General features: G+C 50.3%; 2 protein-coding genes across 5 annotated transcripts in view; one reads left to right on the top strand and one right to left on the bottom strand.

The window, feature by feature from the left end:
• Window positions 1-1,379: 1,379 nt before the first annotated feature.
• Window positions 1,380-19,837, top strand: POMC (proopiomelanocortin). Its single transcript, XM_071420294.1, has 2 exons — window positions 1,380-1,505; window positions 19,221-19,837. Exons 1-2 carry the CDS (start codon window positions 1,386-1,388, stop codon window positions 19,770-19,772), a joined length of 672 nt encoding a protein of 223 aa, XP_071276395.1. The 5' UTR covers window positions 1,380-1,385; the 3' UTR covers window positions 19,773-19,837.
• Window positions 19,838-23,532: 3,695 nt separating this feature from the next.
• ADCY3 (adenylate cyclase 3) overlaps window positions 23,533-26,142 on the bottom strand; it is a 59,143-nt gene continuing 56,533 nt past the window's right edge. For 3 of the 4 annotated variants that reach the window (XM_071420283.1, XM_071420291.1, XM_071420292.1), the window contains exons 18-20: window positions 26,001-26,127; window positions 25,795-25,919; window positions 23,533-23,981 (exon numbers count right to left, since the gene is read on the bottom strand). In XM_071420283.1, coding sequence (XP_071276384.1) covers window positions 23,796-23,981; window positions 25,795-25,919; window positions 26,001-26,127 — 438 coding nt within the window. In that variant the 3' untranslated portion in view covers window positions 23,533-23,795. The remainder of the gene's footprint in view (window positions 23,982-25,794; window positions 25,920-26,000; window positions 26,128-26,142) is intronic. The other variant, XM_071420284.1, reaches the window with a different exon arrangement.

The following is a 26,142-nucleotide window of genomic DNA, read 5'->3' on the forward strand; positions in this document are numbered from 1 at the left end:
AAGTTTTGGGGTTTTTCCCGCAGGTTTTGGGATCCTGGCCCTGGTTTCAATCCCAATCCCAAAGTTTTGGGGTTTTTCCCCTCAGGTTTTGGGGTCAGGCCCTGGTTTCGATCCCAATCCCAAAGTTTTGGGGTTTCCCACAAATTTGGGGATCCTGGTCCTGGTTTCAATCCCAATCCCAAAGTTTTGGGGTTTTCCCCGCAGGTTTTGGGGTCGGGATGGGGTCGGGGACCCTGGCCCTGGTTTTGATCCCAATCCCAAAGTTTTGGGGTTTCCCCCCAGGTTTGGGGTCAGGCCCTGGTTTCGATCCCAATCCCAAAGTTTTGGGGTTTTTCCCACAGATTTGGGGTCAGGCCCTGGTTTCAATCCCAATGTTTTGGGGTTTTTCCCACAGATTTGGGATCCTGGCCCTGGTTTTAATCCCAATCCCAAAGTTTTGGGGTTTTTCCTGCAGGTTTGGGGTCAGGGATCCTGGTTTTGATCCCAATCCCAAAGTTTTGGGGTTTTTCCCGCAGGTTTGGGATCCTGGCCCTGGTTTTGATCCCAATCCCAAAGTTTTGGGGTTTTTCCCGCAGGTTTGGGGTCGGGCCCTGGTTTTGATCCCAATCCCAAAGTTTTGGGGTTTTTCCCACAGATTTGGGGTCAGGCCCTGGTTTCAATCCCAATCCCAAAGTTTTGGGGTTTTTCCCACAGGTTTTGGGGTCAGGCCCTGGTTTCAATCCCAATCCCAAAGTTTTGGGGTTTTTCCCCACAGATTTGGGGTCAGGCCCTGGTTTCAATCCCAATCCCAAAGTTTTGGGGTTTCCCCTCAGGTTTGGGATCCTGGCCCTGGTTTCAATCCCAATCCCAAAGTTTTGGGGTTTTTCCCCTCAGGTTTGGGATCCTGGCCCTGGTTTCAATCCCAATCCCAAAGTTTTGGGGTTTTCCCACAGGTTTGGGTTTGGGCCCTCATTTTAATCCCAATCCCAAAGTTTTGGGGTTTTTCCCACAGGTTTTGGGGTCAGGGATCCCGGCCCTGGTTTTGATCCCAATCCCAAAGTTTTGGGGTTTTTCCCGCAGGTTTGGGGTCAGGCCCTGGTTTTGATCCCAATCCCAAAGTTTTGGGGTTTTTCCCACAGGTTTGGGGTTCCTGGCCCTGGTTTCAATCCCAATCCCAAAGTTTTGGGGTTTTTTCCGCAGGTTTTGGGGTCGGGATGGGGTCAGGCCCTGGTTTCGATCCCAATCCCAAAGTTTTGGGGTTTTTCCCCTCAGGTTTGGGGTCAGGCCCTTGTTTTGATCCCAATCCCAAAGTTTTGGGGTTTTTCCCCGCAGGTTTTGGGGTTGGGCCCTGGTTTCGATCCCAATCCCAAAGTTTTGGGGTTTTCCCCGCAGGTTTTGGGGTCGGGATGGGGTCGGGGACCCTGGCGCTGCTTTTGGGGTTCGTTCTCTGCAACCCCACGGGAGCTGCGGGGCCGTGCTGGGAAAAATCCCAATGCCGGGAACTCGGGAATGAGGCCGGAATCCTGGTAAAGGTTTGGGGTTTTTGGGGTTTGGGGTTTGGGGTTTTGGGGTTTGGGGTTTGGGGTTTGGTGGTTTTGGAATTTGGAGTTTTTGGGATTTGGTGGTTTTGGGTTTGGGGTTTTTGGGGTTTGGAGTTTTTGGGATTTGGAGGTTTGGGGTTTTTGGGGTTTGGGGTTTGGGATTTGGGGTTTTTGGGATTTGGGGTTTGGGAATTGGGGAATTCCCAGTGCCGGGAACTCAGGAATGAGGCCGGAATTCTGGTAAAGGTTTGGGATTTGGGGTTTGGGGTTTTGCATTTGGGATTCAAATCCCAAAAATCGCAATAAATAGAAGGATTTGGGGATTTGGGGTTTTGGGGGTTTGGGGGTTTGGGGTTTGGGGTTTTTGGGGATTGGGGTTTCTGGGATTTGGGGTTTGGGGTTTGGGATTTGGAGGTTTTGGGGTTTGGGGCTTTTGGGATCTGGGATTTGGGATTTGGGGTTTTGGGGTTTTGGGGTTTGGGGTTTGGTGGTTTTGGGATTTGGGGTTTTGGGGTTTGGGAATTGGGGAATTCCCAATGCTGGGAACTTGGGAATGAGGCCGCAATTCTGGTAAAGGGTTGGGATTTGGGGTTTTGGGGTTTGGGGTTTGGGATTCAAATACCAAAAATCCCAAAAGATAGAAGGATTTGGGGTTTTGGGGTTTGGAGTTTTTGGGGTTTGGGGGTTTGGGGGTTTTGGGAATTGGGGATTTTGGGGTTTTGGGGATTTTGGGATTTTGGGGTTTTGAGGTCTGGGGTTTTTGGGATTTGGGGTTTGGGAATTGGGGAATTCCCAGTGCCGGGAACTCGGGAACGAGGCCGGAATCCTGGTAAAGGTTTGGGGTTTTGGGATTTGGGGTTTTGGGGTTTGGGGTTTTGGAATTGGGGATTTGGGGTTTGGGAATTGGGGAATTCCCAATGCCGGGAACTTGGCAACGAGGCCGGAATTCTGGTAAAGGGTCGGGGTTTGGGATTTTGGGATTTGGGGTTTTGGGATTCAAATCCCAAAAATCCCAAAAAATAGAAGGATTTGGGGATTCGGGGTTTGGGGTTTTGGGGGTTGGGGCTTGGTGGTTTTGGGGTTTGAGGGTTTTGGGGTTTCGGGTTTTTCGGATTTGGGGTTTTGGGATTTGGGGTTTAGGATTTGGGATTCAAATGCCAAAAATCCCAATAAATAGAAGGATTTGGGGATTCGGGGTTTGGGGTTTTGGGATTTGGGGTTTTGGGGTTTGGGGTTTTGGGGTTTGGGGAGTTTGGAGTTTTGGGGTTTGGGTTTTGGGGTTTGGGATTTGGGGTTTTGGGGTTTTGGGGTTTGGGGTTTAGGATTTGGGATTCAGATCCCAAAAATCCCAGAAAATAGAAGGATTTGGGGATTCGGGGTTTTGGGGTTTGGGGTTTGAGATTTGGGGGTTTGGGGATTTGGGACTTGGGGTTTGGGAATTGGGGAATTCCCAATGCCGGGAACTCGGGAATGAGGCCGGAATCCTGGTAAAGGTTTGGGATTTGGGGTTTTGGGGTTTTGGGGTTTGGGGTTTAGGATTTGGAATTCAAATCCCAAAAATCCCAAAAATAGAAGGATTTGGGGATTCGGGGTTTGGGGTTTTGGGGGTTTGGGGTTTTGGGGTTTTGGGGTTTGGGGGTTTGGGGAATTGGGGTTTGGGAATTGGGGAATTCCCAATGCCGGGAACTCGGGAATGAGCCCGGAATTCTGGTAAAGGTTTTGGGATTTTGGGTTTTGGGATTTGGGGTTTGGGATTCAAATCCCAAAAATCCCAAAAGATAGAAGGATTTGGGGATTCGGGGTTTTGGGGTTTTGCAGTTTGGGGATTTGGGGTTTGGGGTTTTTGGGGATTTGGGGTTTGGGGTTTTGGGGTTTGGGGTTTTGGAATTGGGGATTTGGGGTTTGGGAATTGGGGAATTCCCAATGCCCGGAACTCAGGAACAAAGACGGAATTCTGGTAAAACTTTGGGGTTTTGGGGTTTTTGGGGTTTTGGGGTTTGGGGTTTGGGGTTTGGGATTTTGGGATCTGGGGTTTTGGGAATTGGGGATTTTGGGGTTTTTGGGGTTTGGGAACTGGGGAATTCCCAGTGCCGGGAACTCGGGAACGAGGCCGGAATCCTGGTAAAGGGTCGGGATTTGGGGTTTTTGGGGTTTGGGGTTTGGGATTCAAATCCCAAAAATCCCCAAAAATAGAAGGATTTGGGGATTTTGGGGTTTGGGGTTTTGGGGTTTGGGCTTTGGGGTTTTGGGGGTTTGGTGGTTTTGGGATTGGAGTTTTGGGAACTGGGGTTTGGAGTTTTTGGGGATTTCAGGTTTTTGGGGTTTTGGGGTTTTTGGGGTTTGGGGTTTTTGGGGTTTGGGGTTTTTGGGATTGAGGAATTCCCAATGCCGGGAACTCGGGAACGAGGCCAGAATTCTGGTAAAGGTTTGGGGTTTTGGGGTTTTGGGGTTTGGGGTTTTGGGGTTTGTTGGTTTTGGGATTTGGGGTTTGGTGGTTTTTGGGATTTGGAGTTTTGGAATTGGGGATTTGGGGTTTGGGAATTGGGGAATTCCCAGTGCCGGGAACTCGGGAATGAGGCCGGAATCCTGGTAAAGGTTTGGGGTTTTGGGGTTTGGGGTTTTGGGGTTTGGGATTTTGGGGGTTTGGGATTTTGGGGTTTGGGGTTTTGGAGTTTGGGATTTAGATCCTAAAAATCCCAATAAATACAAGGATTTGGGGTTTGGGGTTTTTGGGGTTTTGGGGTTTTGGGGTTTTGGAATTGGGGATTTGGGGTTTTGGAATTGGGGATTTGGGGTTTGGGAACTGGGGAATTCCCAATGCCAGACACTTGGGAATGAGGCCGGAATTCTGGTAAAGGTTTGGGGTTTTGGGGTTTTGGGATTTGGGGTTTTGGGTTTAGGATTTTTGGGTTTGGGGTTTCGGGTTTTGGGGATTTGGGGATTTGGGATTAAGATCCCAAGAATCCCCAAAAAATAGAAGGATTTGGTTATTTGGGGTTTGCGGTTTTTGGCATTTGGGATTTTGGGGTTTTGGGTTTTGGGAATTAGGGATTTTGGGGTTTTTGGGGTTTGGGAATTGGGGAATTCCCAATGCCGGGAACTCGGGAACGAGGCCAGAATTCTGGTAAAACTTTGTGGTTTTGGGATTTGGGGTTTGGGATTCAAATCCCAAAAATCCCAAAAAATTGAAGGATTTGGGGATTCGGGGTTTGGGGTTTTGGGGGTTTGGGGTTTTGGGGTTTGGGATTTGGAGTTTTTGGGTTTTGGGGTTTTGGGGTTTTGGGGTTTGGGGTTTGGGGATTGGGGTTTGGGATTTTGGGGTTTGGGGTTTTGGAGTTTGGGATTCAGATCCTCAAAATCCCAATAAATAGAAGGATTTAAGGTTTGGGGTTTTTGGGGTTTTGGGGTTTTTGGGATTTTGGCATTTGGGGTTTTGGGGTTTGGGGTTTTTGGGGTTTGGGGTTTTTGGGGTTTGGGGTTTTTGGGATTGAGGAATTCCCAATGCCGGGAACTCGGGAACGAGGCCAGAATTCTGGTAAAGGTTTGGGGTTTTGGGGTTTTGGGGTTTGGGGTTTTGGGGTTTGTTGGTTTTGGGATTTGGGGTTTGGTGGTTTTTGGGATTTGGAGTTTTGGAATTGGGGATTTGGGGTTTGGGAATTGGGGAATTCCCAGTGCCGGGAACTCGGGAATGAGGCCGGAATCCTGGTAAAGGTTTTGGGGTTTTTGGGGTTTTTGGGGCTTGGGGTTTGGGGTTTTGGGGTTTGGTGGGTTTGGGATTTGGGGTTTTGGGGTTTGGGGAGTTTGGAGTTTGGGGTTTTGGGGTTTTGGGGTTTGGGGTTTGGGGTTTTGGGGATTTGGGGTTTTGGGGTTTAGGATTTGGGATTCAAATCCCAAAAATCCCAAAAAATAGAAGGATTTGGGGATTTGGGGGTTTGGGGTTTTGGGGTTTGGTGGGTTTGGGATTTGGAGTTTTTGGGATTTGGGGGGTTTGGGGTTTGGTGGTTTGGGATTTGGGGTTTTGGGGTTTGGAGGTTTTGGGGTTTGGGAATTGGGGAATTCCCAATGCCGGGAACTCGGGAATGAGGCCGGAATTCTGGTAAAGGGTCGGGATTTGGGGTTTTGAGGTTTGGGGTTTATGGGATTTGGGGTTTGGGGTTTTGGATTTGGGATTCAGATCCCAAAAATCCCAATAAATAGAAGGATTTGGGGATTCGGGGGTTTGGTGGTTTGGGGTTTTGGGATTTGGTGGTTTTGGGGTTTGGAGCTTTTGGGGGTTTGGGGGGTTTGGGGGTTGGGGTTTTGGGATTGGGGATTTGGGGTTTTGGGGTTTTGGAATTGGGGATTTGGGGTTTGGGAACTGGGGAATTCCAAATGCCGGGAACTCGGGAACGAGGCCGGAATTCTGGTAAAGGGTCGGGATTTGGGGTTTTGGGATTTGGGGATTGGGATTTGGGGTTTTGGGGTTTGGGGTTTAGGATTTGGGATTCAGATCCCAAAAATCCCAGAAAATAGAAGGATTTGGGGATTCGGGGTTTTGGGGTTTGGGATTTGGGGTTTTGGGGTTTGAGATTTGGGGGTTTGGGGATTTGGGACTTGGGGTTTGGGAATTGGGGAATTCCCAATGCCGGGAACTCAGGAATGAGGCCGGAATCCTGGTAAAGGTTTGGGGTTTTTGGGGTTTGGGATTTGGGGTTTTGGGGTTTGGGATTTGGGGGTTTGGGGTTTGGGATTTGGGGGTTTGGGGTTTTGGGGTTTGGGGGTTTTGGGGTTTGAGGGTTTTGGGGTCTGGGGTTTTGGAGTTCTTGGGATTTGGTGGTTTTGGGGTTTGGGGTTTTTGGGGTTTGGGGTTTTTGGGATTGAGGAATTCCCAATGCCGGGAACTCGGGAATGAGGCCGGAATCCTGGTAAAGGTTTGGGATTTGGGGTTTTGGGGTTTTGGGGTTTGGGGTTTAGGATTTGGAATTCAAATCCCAAAAATCCCAAAAATAGAAGGATTTGGGGATTCGGGGTTTGGGGTTTTGGGGGTTTGGGGTTTTGGGGGTTTGGGATTTTGGGGTTTGGGGGTTTGGGGAATTGGGGTTTGGGAATTGGGGAATTCCCAATGCCGGGAACTCAGGAATGAGGCCGGAATCCTGGTAAAGGTTTGGGGTTTTTGGGGTTTGGGATTTGGGGTTTGGGGTTTGGGATTTGGGGGTTTGGGGTTTGGGATTTGGGGGTTTGGGGTTTTGGGGTTTGGGGGTTTTGGGGTTTGAGGGTTTTGGGGTCTGGGGTTTTGGAGTTCTTGGGATTTGGTGGTTTTGGGGTTTGGGGTTTTTGGGGTTTGGGGTTTTTGGGATTGAGGAATTCCCAATGCCGGGAACTCGGGAATGAGGCCGGAATCCTGGTAAAGGTTTGGGATTTGGGGTTTTGGGGTTTTGGGGTTTGGGGTTTAGGATTTGGAATTCAAATCCCAAAAATCCCAAAAATAGAAGGATTTGGGGATTCGGGGTTTGGGGTTTTGGGGGTTTGGGGTTTTGGGGTTTGGGGGTTTGGGGGTTTGGGGAATTGGGGTTTGGGAATTGGGGAATTCCCAATGCCGGGAACTCGGGAATGAGCCCGGAATTCTGGTAAAGGTTTTGGGATTTTGGGTTTTGGGATTTGGGGTTTGGGATTCAAATCCCAAAAATCCCAAAAGATAGAAGGATTTGGGGATTCGGGGTTTTGGGGTTTTGCAGTTTGGGGATTTGGGGTTTGGGGTTTTTGGGGATTTGGGGTTTGGGGTTTTGGGGTTTGGGGTTTTGGAATTGGGGATTTGGGGTTTGGGAATTGGGGAATTCCCAATGCCCGGAACTCAGGAACAAAGACGGAATTCTGGTAAAACTTTGGGGTTTTGGGGTTTTTGGGGTTTTGGGGTTTGGGGTTTGGGGTTTGGGATTTTGGGATCTGGGGTTTTGGGAATTGGGGATTTTGGGGTTTTTGGGGTTTGGGAACTGGGGAATTCCCAGTGCCGGGAACTCGGGAACGAGGCCGGAATCCTGGTAAAGGGTCGGGATTTGGGGTTTTTGGGGTTTGGGGTTTGGGATTCAAATCCCAAAAATCCCCAAAAATAGAAGGATTTGGGGATTTTGGGGTTTGGGGTTTTGGGGTTTGGGCTTTGGGGTTTTGGGGGTTTGGTGGTTTTGGGATTGGAGTTTTGGGAACTGGGGTTTGGAGTTTTTGGGGATTTCAGGTTTTTGGGGTTTTGGGGTTTTTGGGGTTTGGGGTTTTTGGGGTTTGGGGTTTTTGGGATTGAGGAATTCCCAATGCCGGGAACTCGGGAACGAGGCCAGAATTCTGGTAAAGGTTTGGGGTTTTGGGGTTTTGGGGTTTGGGGTTTTGGGGTTTGTTGGTTTTGGGATTTGGGGTTTGGTGGTTTTTGGGATTTGGAGTTTTGGAATTGGGGATTTGGGGTTTGGGAATTGGGGAATTCCCAGTGCCGGGAACTCGGGAATGAGGCCGGAATCCTGGTAAAGGTTTGGGGTTTTGGGGTTTGGGGTTTTGGGGTTTGGGATTTTGGGGGTTTGGGATTTTGGGGTTTGGGGTTTTGGAGTTTGGGATTTAGATCCTAAAAATCCCAATAAATACAAGGATTTGGGGTTTGGGGTTTTGGGGTTTTGGGGTTTTGGGGTTTTGGAATTGGGGATTTGGGGTTTTGGAATTGGGGATTTGGGGTTTGGGAACTGGGGAATTCCCAATGCCAGACACTTGGGAATGAGGCCGGAATTCTGGTAAAGGTTTGGGGTTTTGGGGTTTTGGGATTTGGGGTTTTGGGTTTAGGATTTTTGGGTTTGGGGTTTCGGGTTTTGGGGATTTGGGGATTTGGGATTAAGATCCCAAGAATCCCCAAAAAATAGAAGGATTTGGTTATTTGGGGTTTGCGGTTTTTGGCATTTGGGATTTTGGGGTTTTGGGTTTTGGGAATTAGGGATTTTGGGGTTTTTGGGGTTTGGGAATTGGGGAATTCCCAATGCCGGGAACTCGGGAACGAGGCCAGAATTCTGGTAAAACTTTGTGGTTTTGGGATTTGGGGTTTGGGATTCAAATCCCAAAAATCCCAAAAAATTGAAGGATTTGGGGATTCGGGGTTTGGGGTTTTGGGGGTTTGGGGTTTTGGGGTTTGGGATTTGGAGTTTTTGGGTTTTGGGGTTTTGGGGTTTTGGGGTTTGGGGTTTGGGGATTGGGGTTTGGGATTTTGGGGTTTGGGGTTTTGGAGTTTGGGATTCAGATCCTCAAAATCCCAATAAATAGAAGGATTTGGGGTTTGGGGTTTTTGGGGTTTTGGGGTTTTTGGGATTTTGGCATTTGGGGTTTTGGGGTTTGGGGTTTTTGGGGTTTGGGGTTTTTGGGGTTTGGGGTTTTTGGGATTGAGGAATTCCCAATGCCGGGAACTCGGGAACGAGGCCAGAATTCTGGTAAAGGTTTGGGGTTTTGGGGTTTTGGGGTTTGGGGTTTTGGGGTTTGTTGGTTTTGGGATTTGGGGTTTGGTGGTTTTTGGGATTTGGAGTTTTGGAATTGGGGATTTGGGGTTTGGGAATTGGGGAATTCCCAGTGCCGGGAACTCGGGAATGAGGCCGGAATCCTGGTAAAGGTTTTGGGGTTTTTGGGGTTTTTGGGGCTTGGGGTTTGGGGTTTTGGGGTTTGGTGGGTTTGGGATTTGGGGTTTTGGGGTTTGGGGAGTTTGGAGTTTGGGGTTTTGGGGTTTTGGGGTTTGGGGTTTGGGGTTTTGGGGATTTGGGGTTTTGGGGTTTAGGATTTGGGATTCAAATCCCAAAAATCCCAAAAAATAGAAGGATTTGGGGATTTGGGGGTTTGGGGTTTTGGGGTTTGGTGGGTTTGGGATTTGGAGTTTTTGGGATTTGGGGGGTTTGGGGTTTGGTGGTTTGGGATTTGGGGTTTTGGGGTTTGGAGGTTTTGGGGTTTGGGAATTGGGGAATTCCCAATGCCGGGAACTCGGGAATGAGGCCGGAATTCTGGTAAAGGGTCGGGATTTGGGGTTTTGAGGTTTGGGGTTTATGGGATTTGGGGTTTGGGGTTTTGGATTTGGGATTCAGATCCCAAAAATCCCAATAAATAGAAGGATTTGGGGATTCGGGGGTTTGGTGGTTTGGGGTTTTGGGATTTGGTGGTTTTGGGGTTTGGAGCTTTTGGGGGTTTGGGGGGTTTGGGGGTTGGGGTTTTGGGATTGGGGATTTGGGGTTTTGGGGTTTTGGAATTGGGGATTTGGGGTTTGGGAACTGGGGAATTCCAAATGCCGGGAACTCGGGAACGAGGCCGGAATTCTGGTAAAGGGTCGGGATTTGGGGTTTTGGGATTTGGGGATTGGGATTTGGGGTTTTGGGGTTTGGGGTTTAGGATTTGGGATTCAGATCCCAAAAATCCCAGAAAATAGAAGGATTTGGGGATTCGGGGTTTTGGGGTTTGGGATTTGGGGTTTTGGGGTTTGAGATTTGGGGGTTTGGGGATTTGGGACTTGGGGTTTGGGAATTGGGGAATTCCCAATGCCGGGAACTCAGGAATGAGGCCGGAATCCTGGTAAAGGTTTGGGGTTTTTGGGGTTTGGGATTTGGGGTTTTGGGGTTTGGGATTTGGGGGTTTGGGGTTTGGGATTTGGGGGTTTGGGGTTTTGGGGTTTGGGGGTTTTGGGGTTTGAGGGTTTTGGGGTCTGGGGTTTTGGAGTTCTTGGGATTTGGTGGTTTTGGGGTTTGGGGTTTTTGGGGTTTGGGGTTTTTGGGATTGAGGAATTCCCAATGCCGGGAACTCGGGAATGAGGCCGGAATCCTGGTAAAGGTTTGGGATTTGGGGTTTTGGGGTTTTGGGGTTTGGGGTTTAGGATTTGGAATTCAAATCCCAAAAATCCCAAAAATAGAAGGATTTGGGGATTCGGGGTTTGGGGTTTTGGGGGTTTGGGGTTTTGGGGGTTTGGGATTTTGGGGTTTGGGGGTTTGGGGAATTGGGGTTTGGGAATTGGGGAATTCCCAATGCCGGGAACTCAGGAATGAGGCCGGAATCCTGGTAAAGGTTTGGGGTTTTTGGGGTTTGGGATTTGGGGTTTGGGGTTTGGGATTTGGGGGTTTGGGGTTTGGGATTTGGGGGTTTGGGGTTTTGGGGTTTGGGGGTTTTGGGGTTTGAGGGTTTTGGGGTCTGGGGTTTTGGAGTTCTTGGGATTTGGTGGTTTTGGGGTTTGGGGTTTTTGGGGTTTGGGGTTTTTGGGATTGAGGAATTCCCAATGCCGGGAACTCGGGAATGAGGCCGGAATCCTGGTAAAGGTTTGGGATTTGGGGTTTTGGGGTTTTGGGGTTTGGGGTTTAGGATTTGGAATTCAAATCCCAAAAATCCCAAAAATAGAAGGATTTGGGGATTCGGGGTTTGGGGTTTTGGGGGTTTGGGGTTTTGGGGTTTGGGGGTTTGGGGGTTTGGGGAATTGGGGTTTGGGAATTGGGGAATTCCCAATGCCGGGAACTCGGGAATGAGCCCGGAATTCTGGTAAAGGTTTTGGGATTTTGGGTTTTGGGATTTGGGGTTTGGGATTCAAATCCCAAAAATCCCAAAAGATAGAAGGATTTGGGGATTCGGGGTTTTGGGGTTTTGCAGTTTGGGGATTTGGGGTTTGGGGTTTTTGGGGATTTGGGGTTTGGGGTTTTGGGGTTTGGGGTTTTGGAATTGGGGATTTGGGGTTTGGGAATTGGGGAATTCCCAATGCCCGGAACTCAGGAACAAAGACGGAATTCTGGTAAAACTTTGGGGTTTTGGGGTTTTTGGGGTTTTGGGGTTTGGGGTTTGGGGTTTGGGATTTTGGGATCTGGGGTTTTGGGAATTGGGGATTTTGGGGTTTTTGGGGTTTGGGAACTGGGGAATTCCCAGTGCCGGGAACTCGGGAACGAGGCCGGAATCCTGGTAAAGGGTCGGGATTTGGGGTTTTTGGGGTTTGGGGTTTGGGATTCAAATCCCAAAAATCCCCAAAAATAGAAGGATTTGGGGATTTTGGGGTTTGGGGTTTTGGGGTTTGGGCTTTGGGGTTTTGGGGGTTTGGTGGTTTTGGGATTGGAGTTTTGGGAACTGGGGTTTGGAGTTTTTGGGGATTTCAGGTTTTTGGGGTTTTGGGGTTTTTGGGGTTTGGGGTTTTTGGGGTTTGGGGTTTTTGGGATTGAGGAATTCCCAATGCCGGGAACTCGGGAACGAGGCCAGAATTCTGGTAAAGGTTTGGGGTTTTGGGGTTTTGGGGTTTGGGGTTTTGGGGTTTGTTGGTTTTGGGATTTGGGGTTTGGTGGTTTTTGGGATTTGGAGTTTTGGAATTGGGGATTTGGGGTTTGGGAATTGGGGAATTCCCAGTGCCGGGAACTCGGGAATGAGGCCGGAATCCTGGTAAAGGTTTGGGGTTTTGGGGTTTGGGGTTTTGGGGTTTGGGATTTTGGGGGTTTGGGATTTTGGGGTTTGGGGTTTTGGAGTTTGGGATTTAGATCCTAAAAATCCCAATAAATACAAGGATTTGGGGTTTGGGGTTTTGGGGTTTTGGGGTTTTGGGGTTTTGGAATTGGGGATTTGGGGTTTTGGAATTGGGGATTTGGGGTTTGGGAACTGGGGAATTCCCAATGCCAGACACTTGGGAATGAGGCCGGAATTCTGGTAAAGGTTTGGGGTTTTGGGGTTTTGGGATTTGGGGTTTTGGGTTTAGGATTTTTGGGTTTGGGGTTTCGGGTTTTGGGGATTTGGGGATTTGGGATTAAGATCCCAAGAATCCCCAAAAAATAGAAGGATTTGGTTATTTGGGGTTTGCGGTTTTTGGCATTTGGGATTTTGGGGTTTTGGGTTTTGGGAATTAGGGATTTTGGGGTTTTTGGGGTTTGGGAATTGGGGAATTCCCAATGCCGGGAACTCGGGAACGAGGCCAGAATTCTGGTAAAACTTTGTGGTTTTGGGATTTGGGGTTTGGGATTCAAATCCCAAAAATCCCAAAAAATTGAAGGATTTGGGGATTCGGGGTTTGGGGTTTTGGGGGTTTGGGGTTTTGGGGTTTGGGATTTGGAGTTTTTGGGTTTTGGGGTTTTGGGGTTTTGGGGTTTGGGGTTTGGGGATTGGGGTTTGGGATTTTGGGGTTTGGGGTTTTGGAGTTTGGGATTCAGATCCTCAAAATCCCAATAAATAGAAGGATTTGGGGTTTGGGGTTTTTGGGGTTTTGGGGTTTTTGGGATTTTGGCATTTGGGGTTTTGGGGTTTGGGGTTTTTGGGGTTTGGGGTTTTTGGGGTTTGGGGTTTTTGGGATTGAGGAATTCCCAATGCCGGGAACTCGGGAACGAGGCCAGAATTCTGGTAAAGGTTTGGGGTTTTGGGGTTTTGGGGTTTGGGGTTTTGGGGTTTGTTGGTTTTGGGATTTGGGGTTTGGTGGTTTTTGGGATTTGGAGTTTTGGAATTGGGGATTTGGGGTTTGGGAATTGGGGAATTCCCAGTGCCGGGAACTCGGGAATGAGGCCGGAATCCTGGTAAAGGTTTTGGGGTTTTTGGGGTTTTTGGGGCTTGGGGTTTGGGGTTTTGGGGTTTGGTGGGTTTGGGATTTGGGGTTTTGGGGTTTGGGGAGTTTGGAGTTTGGGGTTTTGGGGTTTTGGGGTTTGGGGTTTGGGGTTTTGGGGATTTGGGGTTTTGGGGTTTAGGATTTGGGATTCAAATCCCAAAAATCCCAAAAAATAGAAGGATTTGGGGATTTGGGGGTTTGGGGTTTTGGGGTTTGGTGGGTTTGGGATTTGGAGTTTTTGGGATTTGGGGGGTTTGGGGTTTGGTGGTTTGGGATTTGGGGTTTTGGGGTTTGGAGGTTTTGGGGTTTGGGAATTGGGGAATTCCCAATGCCGGGAACTCGGGAATGAGGCCGGAATTCTGGTAAAGGGTCGGGATTTGGGGTTTTGAGGTTTGGGGTTTATGGGATTTGGGGTTTGGGGTTTTGGATTTGGGATTCAGATCCCAAAAATCCCAATAAATAGAAGGATTTGGGGATTCGGGGGTTTGGTGGTTTGGGGTTTTGGGATTTGGTGGTTTTGGGGTTTGGAGCTTTTGGGGGTTTGGGGGGTTTGGGGGTTGGGGTTTTGGGATTGGGGATTTGGGGTTTTGGGGTTTTGGAATTGGGGATTTGGGGTTTGGGAACTGGGGAATTCCAAATGCCGGGAACTCGGGAACGAGGCCGGAATTCTGGTAAAGGGTCGGGATTTGGGGTTTTGGGATTTGGGGATTGGGATTTGGGGTTTTGGGGTTTGGGGTTTAGGATTTGGGATTCAGATCCCAAAAATCCCAGAAAATAGAAGGATTTGGGGATTCGGGGTTTTGGGGTTTGGGATTTGGGGTTTTGGGGTTTGAGATTTGGGGGTTTGGGGATTTGGGACTTGGGGTTTGGGAATTGGGGAATTCCCAATGCCGGGAACTCGGGAATGAGCCCGGAATTCTGGTAAAGGTTTTGGGATTTTGGGTTTTGGGGTTTGGGGTTTGGGGTTTTTGGGGTTTGGGATTTGGGGGTTTGGGGGTTGGGATTTGGGGGTTTGGGGTTTTGGGATTTGGTGGTTTTGGGGTTTGGGGTTTTTGGGGTTTGGGGTTTTTGGGATTGAGGAATTCCCAATGCCGGGAACTCGGGAATGAGGCCGGAATCCTGGTAAAGGTTTGGGATTTGGGGGTTTTGGGGTTTTGGGGTTTGGGGTTTAGGATTTGGAATTCAAATCCCAAAAATCCCAAAAATAGAAGGATTTGGGGATTCGGGGTTTGGGGTTTTGGGGGTTTGGGGTTTTGGGGGTTTGGGATTTTGGGGTTTGGGGGTTTGGGGAATTGGGGTTTGGGAATTGGGGAATTCCCAATGCCGGGAACTCAGGAATGAGGCCGGAATCCTGGTAAAGGTTTGGGGTTTGGGGTTTTTGGGGTTTGGGGTTTGGGGTTTGGTGGTTTTGGGGTTTTTGGGATTTGGTGGGTTTGGGATTTGGGGTTTTGGGGTTTTGGGGTTTTGGAATTGGGGATTTGGGGTTTGGGAACTGGGGAATTCCCAATGCCAGGAACTCGGGAATGAGGCCGGAATTCTGGTAAAACTTTGGGGTTTTGGGGTTTTTGGGGTTTGGGGTTTTGGGGTTTGGTGGGTTTGGGATTTGGGGTTTGGGGTTTTGGGGTTTGGTGGTTTTTGGGATTTGGGATTTGGGGTTTTGGGGTTTGGAGTTTTTGGGGTTTGGGGTTTGGGGTTTGGGATTCAAATCCCAAAAATCCCAAAAAATAAAAGGATTTGGGGATTTGGGGTTTGGGATATTTGGGGTTTGGGGTTTTGGGGTTTGGGGTTTGGTGGGTTTGGGTTTTGGAGGTTTTGGGGTTTGGGGCTTTTGGGATTTGGGGATTTGGAGTTTTGGGGTTTTGGAATTGAGGATTTGGGGTTTGGGAATTGGGGAATTCCCAGTGCCGGGAACTCGGGAATGAGGCCAGAATCCTGGTAAAGGGTCGGGATTTGGGGTTTTTGGGGTTTGGGGTTTGGGGTTTTTGGGGTTTGGGGTTTTGGATTTGGGATTCAGATCCCAAAAATCCCAATAAATAGAAGGATTTGGGGATTTTGGGGTTTGGGGTTTTGGGGGTTTGGGGTTTTGGGGATTTGGGGTTTTGGGATTTGGGGTTTTGGGGGTTTGGGATTTTGGGGTTTGGGGGTTTCGGGAATTGGGGTTTGGGAATTGGGGAATTCCCAATGCCGGGAACTCGGGAATGAGGCCGGAATCCTGGTAAAGGTTTGGGATTTTGGGGTTTGGGGTTTGGGGTTTGGGGTTTTGGGGTTTGGGGTTTATGGGATTTGGGATTTGGGGTTTGCTGGTTTGGGGTTTTGGGGGTTGGGGATTTTGGGTTTTGGGGTTTGGGAATTGGGGAATTCCCAGTGCCAGGAACTCGGGAATGAGGCCGGAATCCTGGTAAAGGTTTGGGGGTTTTGGGGTTTGGGGTTTTGCGGTTTGGGGTTTTGGGGTTTGGGGTTTGGGGGTTTGGGATTCAGATCCGAAAAATCCCAATAAATAGAAGGATTCGGGGTTTGGGGTGTTTGGGGTTTGGGGTGTTTGGGGTTTGGGGAGTTTGGGATTTGGGGAGTTTGGGATTTGGGGTTTTGGGGTTTGGGAATTGGGGTTTGGGAATTGGGGATTTTGGGGGTTTTGGGATTTGGGGGGTTTGGGGTTTGGTGGTTTGGGATTTGGGGTTTTGGGGTTTTGGGGTTTGGTGGGTTTGGCGTTTTGGGGTTTGGGATTCAAATCCCAAAAATCCCAAAAAATAGAAGGATTTGGGGATTCAGGGTTTGGGATTTTGGGGTTTTGGGGTATTGGGGATTTGGGGGTTTGGGATTTGGGGTTTGGGAATTGGGGAATTCCCAATGCTGGGAACTCGGGAATGAGCCCGGAATTCTGGTAAAGGTTTTGGGATTTTGGGGTTTTTGGGGTTTGGGGTTTTGGGATTTGGTGGGTTTGGGATTTGGGATTGGGGATTTGGGGTTTTGGGGTTTTGGAATTGAGGATTTGGGGTTTGGGAATTGGGGAATTCCCAATGCCAGGAATTCGGGAATGAGGCTGGAATCCTGGTAAAGGGTCAGGATTTGGGGTTTGGGGTTTGGGGTTTGGGGTTTGGGATTCAAATCCCAAAAATCCCCAAAAATAGAAGGATTTGGGGATTTTGGGGTTTGGGATATTTGGGGTTTGGGCTTTGGGGTTTTGGGGGTTTGGTGGTTTTGGGATTGGAGTTTTGGGAACTGGGGTTTGGAGTTTTTGGGGATTTCAGGTTTTGGGGGTTTTGGGGTTTTTGGGGTTTGGAGGTTTTGGGATTTGGGGTTTTTGGTATTGAGGAATTCCCAATGCCAGGAACTCGGGAATGAGGCCGGAATCCTGGTAAAGGGTCGGGATTTGGGGTTTTGGGGTTTGGGGTTTGGGGGGTTTTGGAGTTTGGGATTTGGAGTTTTTGGGATTTGGGGGGTTTGGGGGTTGGGGTTTTGGGGTTTGGGGTTTGGGGGGTTTGGGATTTGGAGGTTTTGGGGTTTGGGGCTTTTGGGATCTGGGATTTGGGATTTGGGGTTTGGGGTTTTGGGGTTTGGGATTCAAATCCCAAAAATCCCAAAAAATTGAAGGATTTGGGGATTTGGGATTTGGGATTTTGGGTTTTGTCGGGTTCAGGATCAGGGATTTGGGATTTAGGGTTTGGAGCTTGGGGATTGGGGATTTTGGGATTTCAGGATTTCGGGATTTGGGGATTTGGGATTTGGGGGATTTTGGGGTATCGGGGAATGGAGCAGGAGGGCTGGGAACGGGGAATTTTCCCAGGGATTTTTTTGGGATCCAATCGCAAAAGTCACGAAAAAAATTGAGGGATTTGGGAATGGGAATTTTCCCAGAGAATTTTTGGGATCAAATCCCATAGATCCCAAAATTTCCCCCTCCAAAAAAATCCCCAAATTTGGGAATTCCCAAATCCCTCCCCCACGTGGGATTCTCTACAAATTTTTTGGTTTTCCAGGGAATCCCAAATTCGGGAATTCCCCAAATTCCCGAGGGTCCCAAATTATCCCAAATTTTCCCATTTCCAGATGGTCCCAAGTCCCCCATTCCCAAATAATTCCGAACTCCGGGATCACATTAAAAAATTGGGAATCCCATTCCCAAATCTGGGAATTCCCAAATTCTAAAGGATCCAGAATCCCAAATTTTCCGCTTCCGATGGTCCCAAGCCCCGAATCCCAAATTTATTCTGAACTAAGGGATCATCAAAAAAAAGTGGGAATTCCATCCCAGAATCCCCAAATTTGGGAATTCCCAAATCCCTCCCCACATTGGGATTCTCTCCAAATTTTTTGGTTTTTCCAGGAATCCCAAATTCGGGAATTCCCCAAATTCCCGAGGGCCCCGAATTCCAAATTTTCCCATTTCCAGATGGTCTCGAAATCCCCCATTCCCAAATAATTCTGAACTCCAGGATCACAAAAAAAAGGGAATTCCATTCCCAAATTCTAAAGGATCCAGAATTCCAAATTTTCCCATTTCCAGGTGGTCCCAAGTTCCCCATTCCCAAATAATCCTGAACTCCGGGATCACATAAAAAAATGGGAATCCCATTCCCAAATCTGGGAATTCCCAAATTCTAAAGGATCCAGAATTCCAAATTTTCCGCTTCCGGATGGTCCCAAGCCACCCATCCCAAATTTATTCCGAACTCTGGGATCCAAAAAAAAGCGGGAATTCCATCCCAGAATTCCCAAATTTGGGAATTCCCAAATCCCTCCCCACACTGGGATTCTCTCCAAATTTTTGGTTTTTCCAGGGAATCCCAAATTCGGGAATTCCGCAAAATCCTGAGGGCCCCGAATTCCAAATTGTCCCAAATTTTCCGCTTCCAAAAGGTCCCAAATCCCCCATTCCCAAATTTTTCCCAACACAGGAAAAGTGGGAATTCCCAAATCCCTCCCCACATTGGGATTCTCTCCAAATTTTTGGTTTTTCCCGGGAATCCCAAATTCGGGAATTCCCCAAATTCCCGAGGGCCCCGAATTCCAAATTTTCCCCACATCCAGATGGTCCCAAATCCCCCATTCCCAAATAATTCCGAACTCCGGGATCACAAAAAAAATTGGGAATCCCATTCCCAAATCTGGGAATTCCCAAATTCTAAAGGATCCAGAATCCCAAATTTTCCGCTTCCGGATGGTCCCAAGCCACTCATCCCAAATTTATTCCGAACTCTGGGATCAAAAAAAGCGGGAATTCCATCCCGGAATTCCCAAATTTGGGAATTCCCAAACCCTTTCCCACAATGGGGTTTCTCCCAAAATTTTTTTGAGAATTCCTAAATTTTGGGATCGGTCGAAAAATTTCCCACTTCCATAAGGATCCCAAATTCCCCATTCCCAAATAATCCTGAACTCCAGGATCACAAAAAAAAGCGGGAATTCCATCCCAGAATTCCCAAATTTGGGAATTCCCAAATCCCTCCCCCACCTTGGGATTCTCTCCAAATTTTTTGGTTTTCCAGGGAATCCCAAATTCGGGAATTCCCCAAATTCCCGAGGGCCCCGAATTCCAAATTTTCCCCACATCCAGATGGTCCCAAGTCCCCCATTCCCAAATTATTCCAAACTCCAGGATCACAAAAAAAAGGGAATCCCATTCCCAAATTCTAAAGGATCCAGAATCCCAAATTTTCCACTTCCGGATGGTCCCAAGCCACCCATCCCAAATTTATTCCGAACTCTGGGATCATCAAAAAAAAGTTGGGAATTCCATCCCGGAATTCTCAAATTTGGGAATTCCCAAATCCCCTTCCCCATGTGGGATTCTCTCCAAATTTTTTGGTTTTCCCGGGAATCCCAAATTCCTGAGGGTCCCAAATTCCAAATTTTCCCACTTGGTCCCAGATGGTCCCAAGTCCCCCATTCCCAAATAATTCCGAACTCCAGGATCACAAAAAAACGGGAATTCCATTCCCAAATTCTAAAGGATCCAGAATCCCAAATTTTCCCCACATCCAGATGGTCCCAAGCCACCCATCCCAAATTTATTCCGAACTCTGGGATCCAAAAAAAAAAGTGGGAATTCCCAAATTCCAGAGGGCCCCGAATTCCGAACCGTCCCAAATTCCCTATACAAGCATCGGGAAAAGTTGGGAATTCCATCCCTGGCGTTCCCAAATTCCCGGATTCTCATTCCCCTCTCCCGGTCGCAGGCGTGCGCCGGCTCGTGCCGGGCGCGGCTTTCCCTGGAATCTCCGGTTTTTCCCGGGAACGGGCAGCTCCAGCCGCTCTCCGAGAGCCTCCGGCGCTACGTCATGAGCCACTTCCGGTGGAACCAGCTCGGCCGGAAGAACGCCAGCGAGCCCGGAAAACGCCAGGAAGAGGAAGAGGAGGAGGAGGAGGAGGAAATGGGGAGCGAGGCCGGAATTCCCGGTTTTTTCCGGCGCCCTGGGAAGGACGGGAAGCGCTCGTATTCCATGGAGCACTTCCGGTGGGGGAAACCCGTGGGGCGCAAGAGGAGGCCGGTCAAGGTCTACCCCAACGGCGCCGAGGAGGAGTCGGAGGAGAATTCCCGGCTGGAATTCCGGAGGGAAGAACCCTCGGAAGAGGAGGAGGATGAGGAGGGAGAATTCCCGGAATTGCCATGGAATTCCCGGAAGGAGAAGCGTTACGGGGGGTTCATGAGCCCGGAGAGGATCCGGACGCCGCTGGTGACGCTCTTCAGGAACACCATCGGGAAGAGCTTCTCCAAGGATGGGCAGTGACCGGGGAAAAACCCGGGAAAAAATCCCGGAAAAAAGAAAAAACCGGGAAAAAAATCCCGGGAAAATCCCACGGGATCCGCGGCCCCTGTAGTGTCCCCCCCCATCCCCCCTTAGCGCCCAATCTGCCCTCGTTAATTAAAAACCGAAAATTAATCCCGGGGATTCGGCGGGGTGGGAATTCCCAGGTTGGGAATTTTGTTGGCGGGACGGATCCCGGGTTGGGAATTCTTGGGACGGCGGGAGACGTTGGGATGGGGAAAATTCCCGAAGAAATTGTAAAAAAAAATTAAAAAAAATAAAAAAATTAAAATAAAAGGATGGGAAATTTGTGGGAAAAAAGATATGGAAAATTTTATGGATGGAAAAATTCCCGAACAAATGGAAAAATCTGGGAGAAGGTGGAGGAGGAAGGGGAAAAAACGGGAACGGGGGGCGGGAATGGGTTGGGGAATTTTGGGATGAGGGAAGGAGTTGGAATTCCGGGAAGTTTTCCATGAGGAGAAAAGGGTGGGGCCAGGGAGTGGATTTCCATGGGAAAAGGGGGGGGATTTTGGGAAGGAATTCCCAGCTGGGCCGGAATTCCCAGATAATTCCCGGTTCGATCCCAATCTCAGTCCCAATTCCGACTCCAATCCCGATCCTGATTTTGGTTCCGATCCTGATCCCGTTCGCATTCCCAATTCCACATCCTGATCCCGATTCTCATCCCAATCCTGATCCCGATTCCACTTCCGAATCCATTCCCGATCCCGATCCCAATCCCAGTGTTTATCCCAATCCTGATCCTGATCCTAATGCTGACTCCATTCCCAGTCTTGATCCCGATCCCAAAGCTGATCCCGATCCTGATCCCGATCCCGATCTTGGTCCCAATCCCGATTCTGATTCCAAACCTGATCCCCATCCTGATCCAAGTTTGATCCTGATCTCAATCCCAATCCCGATCCTAATCCCATTTCCAGTCCCGATCCCAATCCTGATTCTCATCCTGATCCAGATTTTCATCCCAATCCTGATCCCGATTCCAGGCCCCATCCCGATCCCGATCCCAATCCCAGTTCTTATCCCAATCCTGATCCTGATCCCAATCCTGATCCTGATCCTAATGCTGACTCCATTCCCAATCTTGATCCCAATCCCCGTCCTAATCCCGATCCCGATCCCAAAGCTGATCCTGATCCTGATCCCAATCTTGGTCCCAATCCCGATTCTGATTCCAAACCCCATCCCCACCCTGATCCAAGTTCGATCCTGATCTCAATCCCGATCCCGATCCCATTTCCAGTCCCAATCCCGATCCAGATTCTCATCCTGATCCAGATTCTCCTCCCAATCCTGATCCCGATTCCACTTCCGATTCCATTCCCAATCCTGATCCCGATTCCAGGCCCCATCCCGATCCCAATCCCAGTCCCAGTCCCAGTGCTTATCCCGACCCTGATCCTGATTCCAATCCCAATCCTGGCCCTAATGCTGACTCCAATCCCAATCTGGATCCCAATCCCCGTCCATAATCCCGATCCCGATCCCAAAGCTGATCCTGATTCCGATCCCGATCTTGGTCCCAAACCCGATTCTGATTCCAAACCCCATCCCCACCCTGATCCAAGTTCGATCCTGATCTCAATCCCGATCCCAATCCCGATTCTGATTCCAGTTCTGATCCCAATCCCGATCCCAATTGTGATCCCTATCCCGATCCTATTCCCATTTCCAATCCCATTCCCATTCCCCATCCTGATCCAAGTTCGATCCTCATCTCAATTCCGATTCCAGTCCTGATTCCAATCCCGATCCCAGTTCAGATTCCAATCTCAATTCCAATTCCGATCCCGATCCCGTTTCCAGTCCTGATCCTAATCCCAATTCCATTCCCAGTCATGATCCCAATCCCAATTCTGATTCCGATCCCAATCCTGATCCCTCTCTGGATCCCAATCCCAATCCCGATTCTGATCCCATTCCCAATCCCAATTCCGATCCCGTTTCCAACCCAAATCTCAATCCCAATCCCAATCCCAGTTCCAATCCCAATCTCAATCCAGGTCTCAGTCCTGATCCCAATCCCAATCTGGACCTCAATCCCGATCCCAGTCCCAATCCCAATCCTGATCCCACTTTCCAATCCTGATCCTGATCCTTATTCCGATTCTGATCCCAATTCCAACCCCAATCCCCATCCCGATTCTGATCAAGATTCTGATCCCAATCCCAATCCTAATTCCTGATCCCATTTCCAATCCCAATCCTAATCCCAATTCGGATCTCGATCCCAATCCCAATTCTCATTCTCATCCCGATCCTAATTCCTGATCCCATTCTCAATCCCGATCCCAACCCCAATCCTGATTCTGATCGTGATCCCATTTCCAACCCCAACCCCAATCCCATTCCCGACCCCGACCCCATTCCCGATCCCAATTTGGATCCCAACCCCGATCCCGATTCCAATCCCAATCCCAATACGGATCTCAATCCTGATCCCAGTCTCAATCCCAATTCCAATCCCAATTCCGATCCTGATTCTGATCCCGTTCCTGACCCCAATCCCGTTCCCGATCCCGTTCCCGATCCCGGCCGCGGGGCACAAACGCAGACCCGTCTCTTCTCCGACAGAATTTATGGATCTGGAATACACAAGGCGCGGAGTCCTCCCGACCATCCCTGAGTTTGGATCTCCTGGAATCGCTGCCACCGCTCCGAGTCCGCCCCATTCCCGCCAAACGGGAAAACCCTGGGGCCGGGGGGAAACCCCGGATCCGCCTTTCCCTCTTTTCCACGGAATAAAAAAAACCCCTCAAAAAAACCCCAAAAAAAACCCCAAAGAAAACTCCGGGATGGGGCTGTGCTGAGGGGGGCCGGGTTCCTGATTCCAATCCCAATCTCGATTCCAATCCTGATCCTGATCCCAATTCCGATCCCATTTCCATCCCCAATCTTGATCCCATTCCCGATCCTGATCCCAATTCCCATCCTGATCCCAATCCTGATTTCAATCCCGATGTGGATCCCAATCCGGATCTGGAATCTGATCCCAGTCTCAATCTTGATCCAAATCCCAATTCCAAGCCCTGGCCCCATCCCAATCCTGACCCAATCCTAATCCCAATCCCAACCCCAACTCCAATCCCAATTCCAGTTCTGATCCTGATTCCGATCCCAATCCCAATCCCAATCCCAATCTCAATACGGATCTCAATCCTGATCCCAGTCTCAATCTTCATCCCAATCCCAATCCTGATTCTGATCCCAATCCAAATTCCAAGCCCTGGCCCCATCCCAATCCCAATTCCAATTCTCATCCTGATTCTGATCCCAATTCCGATCTCATTTCCAACCCCAATCCTGATCCCAATCCCGATGTGGATCCCAATCCCAATCCGGATCTGGATTCCGATCCCAGTCTCAATCTTGATCCCAATCCCGATCCCAATCCCAATTCCAAGCCCTGGCCCCATCCCAATCCCAATCCCAATTCTGATCCTGATTCCGATCCCAATCCTCATCCTGATCCCAATTCCGATCCTGATTCTGATCCCATTTCCAATCCCAATCCCAATCCCAATTCCGACCCCCAACCCTGATCCCAATCCTGATTCTGATCCCGATTCCAATCCCAATCCCAATACGGATCTCAATCCTGATCCCAGTCTCAATCCCGAGTCCAATCCCGATTCTGATCATGATCCCGTTCCTGACCCCAATCCCAATCCCGATCCCGATCCCGATCCCGGCCGCGGGGCACAAACGCAGACCCGTCTCTTCTCCGACAAAATTTATGGATCTGGAATACACAAGGCGCGGAGTCCTCCCGACCATCCCTGAGTTTGGATCTCCTGGAATCGCCGCCACCGCTCCGAGTCCGCCCCATTCCCGCCAAACGGGAGAAACCCGGATCCGCCTTTCCCTCTTTTCCACGGAATAAAAAACCACCAAAAAAACCCCCAAAAAAACCCCCAAAAAAACCCCAAAAAACCCCTCCGGGCCGGGGTGGGGATCCCGTTGGAGATTCCCGAGGAATCCTCAGGAATTCTCCAGCACCTGGTGGGGCAGGGGGACGGCGGCGGCGGCTCCGAGGGGCGCCCCGGGTTTCTCGCGGCCCTTCAGGAAGAAGGTGAGGAGCTCCCCTTTGCCCTTGACGTAGACGGCGCCGCGGCGCACGAAGCGGAACCCGTACTCCTTCAGGATCTGCTGCGTCTCCTCCACCACCTGGAACGGGAACAAAAATCGGGAATTTCGGGGGGTGTTCCTGCCGGGAAAAAGCGAAGAAGAGCTCCCGGGGTGAGGAGGGAAGCGGAGAGGGGGGAAAATTCCATGGGGAAATTCCTGGGAGGGTTTGGGATTCCCAAATTCCACAGAGGATCACTCTGGATCAAGCAAGGAAAGGTTGGGGAGGTTTGGGATCATGGGGTGGGAATGGGATGGGGTTGAAGGTCCATGGATCCCATCCCAAACCATTCTGGGATTCTGGGATCAAGGACACTCAGGATCCATCCCGAGGGATTTTTTTATGGAATTAGGGGATGGAAACAGGAAGGGATTTCCGGGGGAAAAATCGGGAATTGAGGGAAAAGTCAGGTGTGGCACAGAGGGGAGGGGTTGATTCATCCCTGGGAGTGTCCAAGGAGAGGTTGGAACAACCTGGGATGGTGGGGTGGGAATGGGATGGGATTGAAGGTCCATGGATCCCATCCCAAACCATTCTGGGATTCTGGGATCCAGGACACTCGGGATCCATCCTGAGGGATTTTTTTATGGAATTGGGGGATGGAAAAGGGAAGGGAGACCCTTCCTGGAGTCCCCAATTCCCAGTGAAACCCCTGGTGTGATCCCACCCGGATGTTCCCAAGATTCCTGGTCTGGTCCCACTGAGACATTCCCCATCCCACCCAGATACTCCCAGGATTCCCAGTGTGATCATACCTGGATGTTCCCCATCCCACCTGGATAGTCCCAAGATTCCCAGGTGACCCCACCTGGATGCTCCCAAGATTCCCAGTGTGATCCCATTCAGATATTCCCCATCCCACCTGGATGTTCCTGAGGTGATTCCACCTGGATGTTCCCAAGATTCCTGGTCTGGTCCCACCCAGATATTCCCAAGCTCATTCCCGGTGAGGTCCCACCTGGATGTCCCCCATGATCCCACCTGGATGCTCCCAGGATTCCTGGTCTGATCCCACCTGGACGCTCCCCATGGTCCCACCTGGACGTTCCCCATGATCCCACCTGGACGTTCCCCACGGTCCCACCTGGACGTTCCCCATGGTCCCACCTGGACATTCCCCACGGTCCCACCTGGATGTTCCCAGGATTCCTGGTTTGATCCCTGGATGTTCCCCATAATCCCACCTGAACGTCCCCCATGATCCCACCTGGATGTTCCCAGGATTCCTGGTCTGATCCCACCTGGATGTTCCCCATAATCCCACCCTGATATTCCCAAGCTCATTCCCTCTGAAGTCCCACCTGGACATTCCCCATGATCCCACCTGGACGTCCCCCATGATCCCACCTGGATGCTCCCCATGATCCCACCGGGATGTTCCCCATGATCCCACCTGGATGTTCCCCATGATCCCACCTGGATGCTCCCCATGGTCCCACCTGGACATCCCCCATGATCCCACCTGGATATTCCCAAGATTCCTGGTCTGATCCCACCTGGACATTCCCCATGATCCCACCTGGACGTTCCCCATGATCCCACCTGGACGTTCCCCATGGTCCCACCTGGATGTTCCCAGGATTCCTGGTCTGATCCCACCTGGACATCCCCCATGGTCCCACCTGGACGTCCCCCATGGTCCCACCTGGACGTCCCCCATGGTCCCACCTGGATGTTCCCAGGATTTCTGGTCTTATCCCACTTGGATGTTCCTCATGATCCCACCTGGATGTTCCCCATAATCCGACCCTGATATTCCCAAGCTCATTCCCGGTGAGGTCCCACCTGGACGCTCCCCATGGTCCCACCTGGATGTTCCCCATGGTCCCACCTGGCCGCTCCCCATGGTCCCACCTGGATGTTGCCCATGACTCCGGTGGACTCCATCCTGCTGGCCACGTTGACCGTGTTGCCCCAGATGTCGTAGTGGGGCTTGCGGGCCCCGATGACCCCGGCCAGCACCGCCCCCTTGTTCATCCCTGCCCGGAGGGACACGGATCACGCCCGGAACATTCCGGAATCCCCGGAATCCCCGGAATTCCCGGCGTCCCCGCACTTGCCTATGCGCAGCATGAAGTTGTTGAAGGACTGGTAGTTGATGTTCATCAGCGTCACCTTCATGGCCAGCGCGAAGTCGGCCAGGTCGGCCAGGTGCTGCCAGCGCTCCTTCTCCGAGCGCGGCTCCTTCTGCCGGGAATCCCG

The sequence above is a fragment of the Agelaius tricolor genome, unplaced genomic scaffold (assembly GCF_023055355.1).
Source record: "Agelaius tricolor isolate 1412-34295 unplaced genomic scaffold, bAgeTri1.0.p SCAF_133, whole genome shotgun sequence".
Classification (NCBI taxonomy): Eukaryota; Metazoa; Chordata; class Aves; order Passeriformes; family Icteridae; genus Agelaius; species Agelaius tricolor.